Source organism: Neodiprion virginianus, chromosome 2, assembly GCF_021901495.1.
Source record: "Neodiprion virginianus isolate iyNeoVirg1 chromosome 2, iyNeoVirg1.1, whole genome shotgun sequence".
NCBI classification, from domain to species: Eukaryota; Metazoa; Arthropoda; class Insecta; order Hymenoptera; family Diprionidae; genus Neodiprion; species Neodiprion virginianus.
In genome coordinates this window covers 1,212,162-1,227,008 of record NC_060878.1, presented here as the reverse complement: position 1 = coordinate 1,227,008, position 14,847 = coordinate 1,212,162, and the positions used below count along the sequence as shown (strand labels likewise).

The window sequence follows — 14,847 nt, the reverse complement described above, 5'->3', positions numbered from 1 at the left end:
GGCGGCAAATTAGATACGTCGCCGTCTGCACCGTCCACTCTGATCTTTGACCGTGGAATCCCCGTTGGTCGGGACAAATAGGAGAGACGTGGGGTTTTGTCGTGGCGTGGGCGGGAACCACGATTGCCTTCTAATTTGAGCCGCGGATCGAAGGATCCTTCGCGTCACATGCACACACCTTAGAGGTACCTGAACGGATCGGCGATGATGAAGGTCGTAGGTACTTACGGTTGGGTTCGGCATGCATCGCCTGGGCGGGGGCGGCATGGGTTCCGGGGCAGTTCGGTAGGGGGAGGGCGAGTATCGCCCGGAAGGAAAGCATCCTGGGGCTGTGATGGGCGCCCCGTGGAGTCCCTTGCTGCCCATCATCTTGTCCGGCGAGTACATCATCGTCGGTTATTCGCGCGGTGTCTTTCGACTCAAGGTACCGTGAAAGTTGTAGGCGAGTTACGAGGAGCCGGGATTTCCCCCAGGAATGACCGCGGTCCTCGAACCTGATCGTTCGAATCAAATATCATCCGTCCACTCCCGCATCTGAGCCCTTTTTCCTCTTCGTGGCCTCGACTCGCTCTCAATACGCGTTGGACTCTCCGCCGACTGTTTGGGACTTGGTCCGCTTGGCCGACGGGAGGTGATAAAACGGAACCAAGGATTCAGTCTCGCCAAGCCCGCGCCGTCGTCGCCACTTCCATTTTCACTCTCTGCACCGAATTCCAAACTCGGTGGAATCTACGCCTGCTGTTCTTCCGTACTTCCTTCTTCAGCTTCCAACTCAACACATGATACGTTTCATTGATCACCAGGTTCGCGATGTAACAGTGAGACCGTCGAACCTGTTGTAGCGTTCCCGTATCTTCACCGGGTTCATCGGCTCACCTCGATCTCTGTGTAACGCGATTCCGGAGACTCTGTTTCACCAGTATTATCGGTACGAACGAGGACAACTGTATGCGAATCGGCGAGTACAATTGTGCAGGTAAAACACCGACAACCATCACTGTCTCACAAGTCTCTGGCCTGCACGGTATCTTTCCTCAACACCATGACGTATTTCGCGGTTGGGTGATTATGGTACCGCCCTTCAGTTCGTTGGCAATAATACACGCGTAGTTTGTAAACAGTACAACAATGTAGGGTGTTTCCGTGGTACCCACTTGGGATTAGGATGACGTCTTGATCACACCGCGGTCGTAACTCGCGATACAATATCACTGCAACAGTAAACAACAACTGTTTAAACAATCGGCAAGCCTACCTCAACTCGTGCCAACCCGATGTAACGAACACCGTAACTGTCTCATCGCGCAAACGTTTGGTAAATGAGAACGTCGTCTCTCACTCTACAACCACGAAAATGAAGAAAAAAAAACAAAAAGATCAGCCCCCGATCGGGTGTGGACAGGGGCTCTTCTCAGCACTCGGTAATAATTAGTAAGAGCTGTATCAGCGGCACTCTTTGACGCGAGGACCGGTTACGAGGACTGCGCGACATGTTCTGCAGATAGATATCGTAACCCTAACGTTTCGCAACAAGGGATGAAACGCTCGGCGGCGGGGTTACCCGTCCGCGTACCGAATCCGGGGGTGAAACGGCGCCTCGGGGGACGGAGGGGAGGCGATATTTCCCCGCTTTGGGCGGAGCCTGATGTCGCCGCTACGCCGGCGCTTGAAAAGCTCCGATACCGGCGGCCATCTTGCGCCTGGATTGTTCGTGCTTTACCTACGCGGTTGTGCCGAGTCGTTCTTCCTCCCTCCTCCCGCCTCCTCCCCCTTCGCCCCCGCAACCTTCGTCCTCTGCACCCTCGTCAACCCTCCACGTTACTCTCCAAAATCCAACCCCGTCTTCGTCCGCGCATCGCCACCACCACCACCACCACCTCCATTCTTTCCGCTACTGTTACTGCTATCGCCGCTTCTTTTTCTGGTTCTACTACTATCGCTGCACCCCTTCCCTCTTTTCTTCGTCCCTGAACAACCCTTTTTTTTCATACGTTTTATGTGTGCTCATATCAGAGTGTTCATACGATGCCCTTGTACACATGTTGGCTGTAGGTACGCGTATTATCTGTCAGTTTGTTTACTCGTAATTGGGTGTCAGATAAATACAACCCGCGTGATGATATATGATGGGTTTTCCTTCGGTTTTCTCTCTTTTGCATTTTGCTACCGGTAGGTATACCAACGACTTTTATACCGCGCTGTATGTGCAGGATATAGGCCGGAGATATCCAACTGAGGATAGAAGTGGGATCTTCGACGATTGGTTAGAGCCGATTTAACGAGTCAACCGAGGCTCGCGGGATACGGTTTCGCAGGCGTTAAGAATTCAGATGATTGGTAAGAGACGTATCCGAAGTCCCTTTCGGTCCGGGGGTCAGAAATCTCGACGTCGGAGACATCGATTGGTATGTGTAGGTGTGATTTTACGTGTTTCACACTCGTTCGTAGGTTGAAAACCTGCAGATGCGACGCGGAAAAGGACTGCGTGACAGCGGACACGAAGGAGGAGAGTATAGAAAAAAGTATCTCGGTTGTAAGTGCGAATGGGGTGTTTTGAAGAATAGTTTTCTTTTTCCTTTTCTTATTCTTTTAATGCACAGGATAATTTGCCGGTGGAAAAACCGAGAGAGGAACGATGCACAGAACACGGGGAAACAAAGATGGGACGACATGGCGCAGAAACGAGTGGAAAAGAAAACGTTCGATCGAATGGAAACACCTGTCAGTCGCACGCCGGAGACACTTATCCTACGACTGCGGTCGCCTCGAGAGTCCGAAAGGAAACAAGAACAAGAGAAAGGGAGAATAAACTACAGGAGAGCTATGCCCAGCCATCGTGGATGAAATAGTAACGATGTTAAACTGTAATTCAATGCTGCACGCATTTTACTTTATTTTATCTTTTCAGCGGTGTGGACAAAGAATTCAAGATTCGACGCCTACCGAATGTCCTTTGGCAGAATTGAAAAACGTTATATTAAGGGGTTATATGGGTTTGGAAAGTTTAAAAAATCCATTTTCTTGTTCTTAATTTTTTATTTCACAGTAAAACGCGTCAAGAATATTTCCCCAAAGTTTCAAGTCAATTGGAGTAAAAGTCCAGGAGAGAGAGCCTCTTTGGAAATTCCTCTCATTAGGCTCGACCTCGTTATATCGTTCTTTTCCAAAGACTGTATTTTACAAATCAGTGGATACGATTTCTCAGAACCTAATGCACCGATCTTATTGAAATTTTGCACACCTCTTCTAGTTAGGATTAACTGGTACTTGGACGAAGGTTTTTTTTGCTTCGATCATGATTTATTTTACAAGGCAATACGTGATGTAGAGTTTACCGAAAGTTTTCCTTGTTTGCACGCAACTCTGCTAAAAATTCAAATTTCAATTCGTTTTTTTAATCCTTCGTCCAAGTACAAGCTATTTTCACCTGCTAACAGAAAGTACTCGGTTTTTTGATCTCAGCTAAAGCTAGAATGAGTTATCGTGTCCACCGCGAAAATACTGGGTACACAAATTTTTGTACAAAATTTTGAAGAAATATCGTTAAAATATCGTTTTTTCGCATGCCTTAAGTTCGAATAAAATAATTCTTTAATTATATGTTTTTTTTAAATTAGAGAAAACATCCTTTCTCTAAACCTTCGAAACCCGTGCAACCCCTAAACGTCTCGAAGGTCCAAGTCTTGCAATATTCTATTAAAATCTACCGCGCAATTATCTTCAATCTACAGCGCCGCGATGCAATTACGCAAATTTCCAGCCGCGCAGTTGTTTCGGCCGCTTTCACCACCACGGTCAAAATATCGTAGCACACGATCCGACCATCGGGCGAAACCATTTCCCGTCTGAGAGAGTACCTTGGGTACACAGATAAGACACATATACCAATCCGGAATCCAATCGACTTGATTTCGTTCGGCCAAAGTCTCGCTACTGTACGTACAGCGAAGCGACGAAGTAAAGTGATTGTCCTTGGCGGATCCGTTTGATTTTTCTCCGCCAATTTATCTCCCTCCCCATCTCGCGTCGTCCCGTCTCCCTTACTCTCGCCGCTTCGTAAAGGACGAAACTCACCCCCTCGCGCCATTCTCTTTTTCGCGGTTTCGCCTGCCCGCACACAAACACGCAGAAACTTGGCGCACACCTCGTACCTCTACGTGTTATACACCCCCGGAGATGGACGCACGGAGTAGCCGTCGCGGCTAGGCCGGACCTCGAGGAGGACGGAAACGGGAACTGGAACTGGAATGGGAACGAGAACGGGAGGGACGGTCCGTTTCCAAGGGACGACGTCGGAAGGTTCCCGCGGGGGCTGTGTTATCGCCTCGGCAGGATGACCAGGCCGCGCTGTATCAAATATTAAACCTACTTGCAGCACCCCGGGTCATCCGTGGGTCGCCCTCGGGTCACCCTCAGGTCTCCCATCTACACCCGTCTGCTCGTCTGCCTCGAACCCGCGTCCCCGCGAGCCTCGACTGCGTCTGCCACTTATTCCTCCTCCGTCTCTTATCCTCCCCCCGCCCCTCGCAGCCTAGGGGGTAGGTAAACCGACGAATTGCGTGGAGGAACACACCGTCCGTCTCTGTCGGCGATGTAAGGTGCGTGCATACGAGTCACGTCGATTGCCTGCAACCGGGGTGAGATGGATCGGAAGGATTTCTCCTTTCGTCGATCGATCTCCTCGTTACCGTTTATCGATTCATTGTCGCTCGCGTCGCCCCGTTAGAATTACACGATACTTGCGATACTGAAAACCACAGCGCAGAGTCTGTGCTTATGGGTTGTAGATGAAAATTTTTGCAAGTAGATGATAGTTGCGGATGTTATATCGCTGAACGTGTGTTTCCCGCGACGATAAGTTTGCCGAGTTTCGTGGATATACTTGGATGAATTTATACCGTGCGAGTACCGTCGGGGGGGGGGGGGGAGATGAAGGGGGGAGCGAATCGCTACGCAGCCGAGCGTGTACCGCACGAGCGCAATGTATAATCTAAGCCATATGCCGTAAATGTGGCGGCGGGTGTATCATTAGGCAAAGCCTTATCCCAGTGCCTTACACAGCGCCGGGGGTGGCTACGCCGTGAACGTTGGTATTAACGAGTGTAATAATTATTAAATGAAACAAACTGCCGCGGCGGTCGGTAACGAGTAAATGAAAGTAACCCCGGAATTACCCGGCGATAATACCGCGTATTTGCAATCAGGCTAATGAGTATAATCAGTAACGGGTCGGTCTTGATGGAGGGAGGAGCGGTGCTACCCGCCCCCCTCGCTGTTTTACTTCCACTTTTTCCGCACCCTCTTTCGAACCACCTCGACGTTTTGCATCGCGTCGATTGCCGCCGATCCGGAAAGCTCGACGATCGGTTCGAGTATCAGTTGTAACGATGAAATTCGCAACGGTAAAACTATGAAAGCGCGTCGCCTGATCCATGCAGTGCGCATCCGAGTCGAAATTTACACCCTACCTGCATAAGCCTGCAGATACTAAGCAGCGCCTTATTTAGTACTTTTTGGTCCTCACGCCCTATTCAGAACCTTGAGAGAGCTGTATTTTTCACCGTTGGAGCCCTTGCGGACCTTAACGTCCTATTATAATCTATTCCGGTACTCTGTGCGATACTCGTCTGATATGAGAGCCTGTTTAATGTCTTGAGGTCCTCAAAACGTACAGCAATAGCGTCTGGATTGGTGATTGTGTTATTCTACTTACTCGGAATAATTAGATGCGATAAGGGACCAAGGTTGCCAAGGTGTAATAATTCAAATATTAACGCGTCATCTGTTGCCAAAATAATAAATAATGCCCCAAACCTAAGATTTTACTCACCCGAAAAATTAAATAACGCAATTGAGAATTGTCAGAGTATGAAAAATGAATTTAAATCGCGTTACTTATCATCAAAGTAATGAGTATTTTTTTCATCGAATTTACGGAAGCATTGATCTTAATATTCAATGACTAAAATTGTACATTCTGTGGTAAAGGACCCGTAGGCGTCTTGAGGATTTAGAGGATACGGAGGACCCGTAGAGGTTTTAAAGATGTCCTACTTTGAACCTAAACGTGGAAGAAACGGTAATATCGGCCAAATTTATGTCTAGAATAGCTTCTCTCTTCCATACAAAGTTAGTCCTCCGCGGGTTCTACCACGTCCTGTCAAACGTAGGACTTGCAGGCGCACACGAGGGTCTAAATTTCGATTCGGGCAATTGACCCCCGCCCCCGAGTCAAAAGTTTGGCCCTACGTTAGACCAGCAGGAAATAAGTAAGGCCTTATTAAATCCTTTTTGGCCCTGAAATCCTGTTACAACCTTGACAGACCTACCTGCTCGATATTTGTACCTATCGTGAACCTTGACCTATTTTGGTGCTACATGTCCTAATCCTCCTACGCGAAAGCCTGTTTATGGACTTGAGATCCTGGATGAGTATATACGGTACAATGAGCGTAAGTGTCAGAAATTTAAAATTGATGAAAAATTATTTTTCTGTACCGTGTACGCTTCGACCCGTTTAAACAATCGTAAAAGTATTTATTTTTTTAAAGTCACTCATTCTATTCTTGCACTACAACCCCCTCGTATGAGTTTATTAATATTACTCTTAAGAAAACGATTGTGAATCTTGACGAACTAAATGCGTGGAAACAAATCTTGCAGATAGTTATACTGCGATGATTAACGATTATTACGAGAATTCGTAACTCTCAATTCGGAGACAACTTTTACATCCGCAAAAAATATTAGTAACGTTAATCTCAACTATTGGATATTTGAATTTCGTATCACTACTTATTTCTATCCATCCATAAATATTTAAATTAAACTCGATTATTATTGAGATTCTTGTGGCCAAGTTTTTTTTGTAGATGCACCCCCCCTCCCTGCTAGCTACATTCAATATTGGAGGACATAAGGGATCTGTAGAGGTCCTGATGACGTCCTACTTTAGACCTAAACGTGAAACGAATGGAATTATCTGCGATTTTTAGGACTAAAGTGGGATCACTTTATAATACAAAACATGTCCTTCGTAGGTCCTATTGTATCCTACTGAACATAGGAGCGTCAGGCTTAACCCTAACCGGTGAAAAACACTGGGTGAAATTGATCCCAATTCCAAAAAATTGATATCCTGTTTCAACAATGATTTCTAAAAATCTAAAAAGTAATTAAAAAAAAAAAAAAATATCTAGTTATTGCTTAAGGATCGCAGAAAAAGTTCCATCAATTTTTCTAACCAAAATTTCCACGACCAAGTAACTCTACGAGTAGTTTGAAAAATGTTTGGGGTGAAATTCACCCAGAACGACGAATCAAGGTTGAAGAAGGCTAAAAATTTCCGTACCGCACGATTCGACCGCCAAATTATCGGCTGTCTCGTAGCCGACGCTGCTCTACGTTTTCGACCCACCCCGCAGATTTCCATGCATCGCACCGCATCGCGACGTTCAAATCGGGGGAGCGTTGATGGTGGAAAATCCGTCGATCCAGTGAAAATGTAACGTGGCTTTCGTTCGCTCGCTTCGGAGTGCGTACAGAGCGGTTCGACGTACGCCCGGAGGGGTGGTTGGTCGGAGGTTGTCTCGCTCCTTCCACCGCTCGGCGCAACCAAGTGTCCTGAATCTTTAAACCCCCGTCAGTCATTGTAACTGCTGATGCGAGGGGCTGTCACGTCGATTAGGTGAGATGGCGTGTATATCCTAGGTACGTGCCTATATACCCGCCTGCAAGTTCGCTCTCAGTTAGCGGCTGACGTCGCTTTCCCGCTGCAACGCGCGTCCGATTTCGCCTCGTCTGCCAAACTTTCGATCGCGATGATCCGCGCACGGGAAAAGCTCGCGATATAGGCTGCGAACTCGACGTTTTCCGCATCGGGAACCCGTCTGCGGCCGGGAGCTCAGCTCTGCTCCTTTAAACTGCTCCCATAACTAATTCAACCAAAGCCATGCCTGCAGTTCGCCGATGAATGCCGGTCGTGGCTTTACTGTACGCCTGTTATACCGTCGCCGTGAGGCCCTGGGGGCAACTAATCACGTTACGCCGAGGGTACAACCTATCGAAAATTCCCCGTCTTCGTCCGCCACCCACTCGGTCATATGTTGAAACCGTGCATGTACTCTACGGCAGCGCGGGCACGTGCCATTCCGATGTTTACCGCACTGCAGGCTATGTTAGGCCAACACACACCGTAAGTTGTACCCACCAGTCGCGGGGTTACGTTGTCCGCGTGTAGAACGCGTTGCGCTGGCACATTGGGGTCGTCGAAGACCCCGGACGAAAATTGCTCGCTGTAACGAAGCAATTTCATATGTTTACTTGATTTTTCTTCGGGGTTATTCACTTGAGTGTCTTTTGGAAGAGAAAAATGTTGCGACGTGAATTATCAGTTTTAAGGTAGTCAAAAATTTGAAAAATTTAACATAAGACTTTTTTTATATAAAAAATTAATAACTTTATTCAATTTTCGACATCAAGAGATAAAAAAAATTCTGGATACAGTTAATATATACTATATAGTACTGTTGAGAAAAATTCAGGTTTACTATGTCAGCCGTAAAAAAGTATTTATTTTGAAAAATGACAGGAAAAATTTTTCTAACACGGAAATTGTTTGAAAAGCTTGTTTTTATAATCATTGACAATGAGAAGTCGAACGTAGATTATACGAAAACTGAAATAATGAAGAAGTAAATACACACAACTGAAAAAAAAAGGATCCGAATACTTTCCCTGCTAATAAATCTGTAAAAACAGTAAAATTAATTCTGGAGCAAAACACGCTTTCGTAACACAGCTAGCACCTTGGGGTCGCTGAAGACCCGCGTCTACTTTGCAACGCCGCTACAGCAAGACTGCCGTACTTAGACTTACCCGAATGACGCTCGAGGGAAGCGACGGATGTCATCTGTGAACAAATGGCGCTATAAATCACATTTTCAAACTTTCAAGTTACGAAAATCTCGTTTTCAAGTAAGGAACGACCCCAAGGTGCCAGCTAACCGGTCGGTGCGTCCCATATGTATACAAATATATCCAGCGTATCTTTTCCCGCCAAAAGCCAAGCTCTGGAAGAAGTTCCGGAAATAGCCGGAAGGCTGAATTGACCCGGTACGAGGACGGCGATACGTAAAGCGACTAGGCCGTTCCTCGTTTCGTGAATATCGTGTGACAAAGTTACTCCGATCAAAGTCCGCGAGGGGACGAGGAGGGCGGGCGAGCTGCAGGTTGGCGCCACGTACCGACCCCTCCACCGTCGAGCGTAAAGAGCGAAGGAAGGAAAGAACCAAGGCAAACTCCACGTCACCCTCTGGGGTGGCCGCTTTTGTGCACTTTTTATCATAATACACACCTACAGGGGCGGTTCAGCTGACGCTGCCGGTGGTGGTGGTGGCGCCTCGGGGCAGCCCCAGAGTGCTCGATTCGCATGATACTCAACGTACGTCCCGGGTCCCGCGGCCCGTACACCAACCTCTCCTATTCACCCCGATAGAGAGTCGCTTTGCCCCCTCGAGGAGCCGGAGGAACCAACGACGAGGCGATGGAATAAACTGGTCGCGATTTTCCCTGCATATACATTATATACCAGCCACCCTTCGCCTCCTCTGGCACTCTCACCGATCTCCTACCTGCCAAAAGGATCCATTGAACGGGATCAAAAACTCCAGGCTCTTTTGACAGGCGACACTTGGTGGTGTCGTTTTAATCACACCAGCGGGAAGGACTTTCCGATCGTCCGATAAACCCCTTTCTCAACTTGAGTGAGAGGAGGGGTGTGCACCTCGTACCCGACCCTGATGGTCGGAAGGAAGGTAGGAGTAGAAGGTAGGTATCTAATTTGGTATGTGAAAATGCCGGAGTCATCGAGAGTTGCGAAGAAGGAAGGAAGAGGCGGCAGGATCGCTTCTCTCTCCTCCCCCATCGGCCCATTGCTCTCGTAGCTCGGCATCGCCCTCGAGGAGCGAAACATGCGAAAGCCGCCAACCTTCCCGAGGTACGCGGTGCGCCGTTCGCATACTTATGCCCTGGCTGTGCACATAAAGTTGGGACGGGGAGGAAGGTGGAGCCGGTGGCCTCGCCCCGGTTCGCCCCGGCGGCGGTGAGGCTGCTTCTTCGGCGTTCGCCGGGGTAGTTCTTTCCCGCCGCCACCGCCGCACAAGAATAAGAAACGTGGGGCATACATAAACAAGCGGAGAGGCCAGGTTGCGGGGAGCGAGGCTCGGGGTTCGGATGCAGCAATTTAAAACGTACCCCGGAATTCCTCCCAGCGGAGCCGTAGAGCCGCCCGCTGTATTGCGAATTTCCTCTCCACTCGGCTCGCCCGCCTGCGCTCGGCATCCGGCTCGAATTTCCACCGTATAAAATAGAGAACCCTCCGCCACCTGCCTACGAGCTGGATTGAATTAGCCGGAATTTTACACGGATCGTTACCGAGTCACGCGTCATCCGGTCATCTACTCCGCACGCTGCACGGTCCCAGTCGTTATTACATCGTAGATGCGCTTGTTCGAACTCTTCACCCTGTTCGTTTCCAAAGCTGCAAATTCGGGGGATATCGCTGCTCGTTTTGATCCTTGACATCGAAATTGTATCACGAGCATTGTTGCGGGGTGGATGATCGCGATAACGACGAGCGGCTATCGATGACCGCATCCACACCCAACAGTGACGTTGTTACGGCCTGTTTCGGGTTCGTAATCCGTCGACTTATCCGCGCACGTACTGAGGATAAGAGGAAATGAGAGGAACTTGTATTGAGGAGTTGAATGTTTGAGCATGTAATTGAATTATTGTCAAAGATATGGAGAGTGCAGTGAGAAGATGTCGAGGTGGGAAAAGGGAAAACAGGTCAATTTAGATGTTGCCTGAATGGAAGATTACTTGAAAGTGACTGTACCTATAAGGAGAAGGATGCAAGGGACTGCGGGGCTAGTTGCAGTGCACGAGTAGAGGAAGCACTCTGCTTAAGCGGTATAAAAACCGAAGCAGTGAGGTGATGATAAGAAGATAATGCAGGGTGTACTGTAAGGTAGCTGTGAAAGTGTGCAGGGAAAAGAATCCAAGGTCTGGAGGACGTAACGAGCTTCAGGGAGGCGCTCTTTGTAGAGACTTCAAAAAATGCAAAAAATTTTGGTCAATTCGCAAAAATGACGTCCCGAAAGCCTTTGAGCTTGATTCACCTCTGATCCGTTTGGTACCGAGTGCAGAAGTAAGTCGTCTAGCAATAATAGCTGTTAGAAACTCAAAATGAGTATTACAAGGAAGCTGAAGGACTGTTATATGGTGCTGGAATAGCTGACTAGTCGGTAAATTACAGAATCATAAGTTTTCCTCTTGCTGAAACTTTAAACGCGATTATCTCGAAACTTTTTTCTTTCAACAAGTTGAAAATCGGTATACACGATTGCTCGAAAACTATTTGACCGATCAAACTCATATTTGGCGCAAGTTTTTATGTTACTTATGTTCAATTGATGTACCTAAGACCGAATAAAAATTGTCAAAATGAAACATGTTTTTCTCTGGGTCAAAGTTTGAGATCTTTGCCGAACAAATCAACTTTTTTGTTCTAAGATCTCCCCTTTAGCCAATTGTCATTACTTTTCCAATATTATTGGTTCATTAAGTGACCACACGTATTGTACACTAATCAATTTTTTTGCTCAGACTGCTTCAGATATTCCTACGAGGTGCTGGAGTCTACATCGCATTCCACCTCCTTTCCGAACAGCTTCACAGCGACTGACTGTTACATCTCCGCCATTTTCCACTTTTACGTGGCAAGAAAAGAAATCGTTTTGAAAACTACAATGATCCAACAAAAAGTACCTATGAACCTAAGATGTATACATTCCTTACCCTCCCCAAAAAAAAAAAAATTCATCCAAATCGATTAAGATTTGACGTTTTATGTAGAGAGTGGTCCCCTTCATCGATCGCTGACTTTTAACCCTGGTATCAAAAATACAGTTTCTTCGGATCCCGATTACGTCGACCGAGATTCTTTGCAACAAAAATTGAAGTCTTCAGAGTCGCCAGTGAGTGAACGAACCGCGTCAAGTACGGATGATGAAATTGCGCGAGACGCCCTAAATGCAATTCCTCTCCTTATCCTCAGCCATGCGCCGTGGTTTAGATTTGTCGGGGGGCTCGGCAGGTTCACCCGACGTTGTCGCGGGCGGTCTGACAATGCATCGCTTAATCAAATACCGATATAACAATGGTGAATTTCAAGTTGTTTCACCGCTGAGAGCGATTGGATGTTTGAACGTCGGTGTCGCCCGGGGCGAACGTGTTTGCCGAAACCCCCGTCTGAGGCGGGGATCCGGGGGGGCAGCCAGCCGTACCTACTTCGGTTGGCACGACGCGGAGTCAGGGGACACCAATTGGTGGTGGCAATTCTAGTAATGTACCCGTGGGGTTGCGACGAGGTATCTTTTACTCCGCGCCTTTCAAACGCCTCGCGTCTCCGGACAAAGCTACGCGACGCCACGTTCCTCTGTATTCCGTTCCACGTTTCGGACGGATAGTCCGACGACTACGTCTGAATGGTATGGGAAGAAGAGATGAAAAATTAAAAAACTCCCTTCCACGCGAATTCTTTTTTCTCTCCTTCCTTCGGTATCTACTGTACATACACCGTACGGGTACTGCAAGGATGCGATGTCGTCAGGACCACTGCACAGTTGTCGGACGAACGGAGAGGCGTAACTGGAATGAAGAATAGAGAAGAATCTGAGGAAGAACAAGAATAAGAAGAATAAGAAGAAGAAGAAGAAGCTGAAGCTGGGAACAGCAGTACACAGCTCCTGAATTGTTTATTAGAGAGCCCAGTGCCTTATACCTTTGTTGTATTTCTCGAGAAAATATTGCTGCTTCGGGCGCGAACGATTGCTTTATGGTCCATTTCGTTGATTTCTCGTTCGCTGTATTTTACAAATTATATACAACCCCCCTCCTCGTTCTCCCCTTTCGCCTCACGTTTGAAAAACGGACGGTAAAACAAACTATTCCCGATTCTTCGGCGATACGTGCTGTTCCGCTGCGTTATTTACACCGGCAAGAAGAGAAGAGTCTATTTGCGTTTTACTTGATCCATTTACAATCGTAGAGTGTCAAATTCTTTGTAGGAATGGCCCGTCGTTCAACACTACAGCTAATTCCGCTGTTACAAGAGCTACAATGATAACCAAGTGTATATCGTTCTCGGGATTGTCACTTTGCAATGCGTCATCTCGTGGAAAAAAAATCGAACTAACGCAACCAAGCTGACAGCTGTTCGTTGACCGTGTTTTTTCGCGTTTGGATGTTAGAACAGGCATACTTATAGACGTGAGTAATTTGAAGGCCAAGGAATTACGATTTGCCTCGATTGAAATGAAAAACTTGGGTTATGCGATGATAAAATGGCGCCGACCATCAGCCGGCTCTGACGTCATGAGGACATTTTCCAACACGGATCATTCGAATGGAAACTGAATTCATTTTGAAAAAACTTTTTCAAATAATAATAATAATAATAATAGTAATTCGACGGAGGCGTTACGCGGGATTGCGGCTCTTCGTATCGCCCGATCGAGAGAAATCCCGTTAATCTAATCGGAGAGGGAATTGAGTGGGGGTTTGGGGTTTAATTTCGGGTGGAGGGTATGTGGCCCCGGTGTTCCATCGCTTTATGCGAGTATCGCGCGCGAAAGTATGATTTCATGAATAGTAGATCGGTGAGGGAGGAAATGGAAGTGGCAATATTAACCTTGCTACTGCTGCTGCTTCTGACGCCGCGCAGTAACGCCGTGCGTTAAAGTATCACTTAAAGGAGGCTACGCTGCTGCAGCAGCCCGGCAAGCAAGCCGTATCAGATTTCCCGGCATTCCCCGTTCCCTCGCTGCCGCCCGGCCCCATTAATACACAATGAAAAAGACCGATAACTTAAGACTTGGACTCAGCTCGGCAGATAGCTTCGCTGCTCAAAGCCCAAGATTTCATTCCCTCCGATATACGGCTGTACGTACATCTATACGGAGGCTTCGTGCTCTCTCTCTCTCTCTCTCTCTCTCTTTCTCCGTCTCTTCATTTTTTCATCCCTTATACACGCTGCGCATGGTATATCGCTGCGAAAGACTATAACTTTGATTTTTCTGTTCAATTTTCTTCCACCGACGATATTCTTCTCCTTTCGTGCTGTAACGGAGACTGAAAAAGTAGAATCAGATTTACTAATTAATCTGAGAATAAACTTTTCAGTATCATTAGTAAAATTTCATGACATTTCATGACTTTTCAAGAGGTCGCATTGAATTTCATGACAATTAAAAATTTTCAAGTATTTTCGGCTCGCTAGACACCCCGGTGGTCGATAGGTTTGTAAACGTGACTCGGTTAAACTACCGCCGCTTTTTCCGCTAACGTTTGGTTTTTCCTTCAATGTTTCTTCCTCCCCTCTGCAATATAACTTATACGTATACTCTGTGTAGCACTTGCCGCATGCCCAAGTGCGTGGAATCGTATGATGGTGCAGTGCAGGTCGTTCGGAAGGGTGGCGGAGAAAACTGCTCGACAACTCTCGCGAACTCGCGGACTCGGAGGCCTGTCTGTATTCTATCATACCGAATAAACCAGCTGTCTATTTCCCGATCCAACCCTCAGATCCATCAATTATTCAGCTCCTTCCTAGGTAGTTGTGCGGCACCGCAACAAAGTTCAACTTTATACGGCAAACTGCCCCCCGACTCGCCCCCCTTCCTCACTTGCTCGAGCCATCTTCCTCGCCGCGGTGCCCGATGTCCAGCCGCACATTATGCGCCGACTTTGATGGCCTTTTCCACGGAGCCTAGAAAAAAGGAG

General features: G+C 47.5%; 1 protein-coding gene across 3 annotated transcripts in view; it reads right to left on the bottom strand.

Annotated features, from left to right (window-relative positions):
- Positions 1 to 7,451, bottom strand: part of LOC124298546 (inhibitory POU protein) — a 38,437-nt gene extending 30,986 nt beyond the window's left edge. For 2 of the 3 annotated variants that reach the window (XM_046750709.1, XM_046750710.1), the window contains exon 1: positions 229 to 1,490. In XM_046750709.1, coding sequence (XP_046606665.1) covers positions 229 to 390 — 162 coding nt within the window. In that variant the 5' untranslated portion in view covers positions 391 to 1,490. Of the gene's footprint in view, positions 1 to 228; positions 1,491 to 7,351 lie in introns of those variants that run through there. The other variant, XM_046750711.1, reaches the window with a different exon arrangement.
- Between the last annotated feature and the right edge of the window lie 7,396 nt (positions 7,452 to 14,847).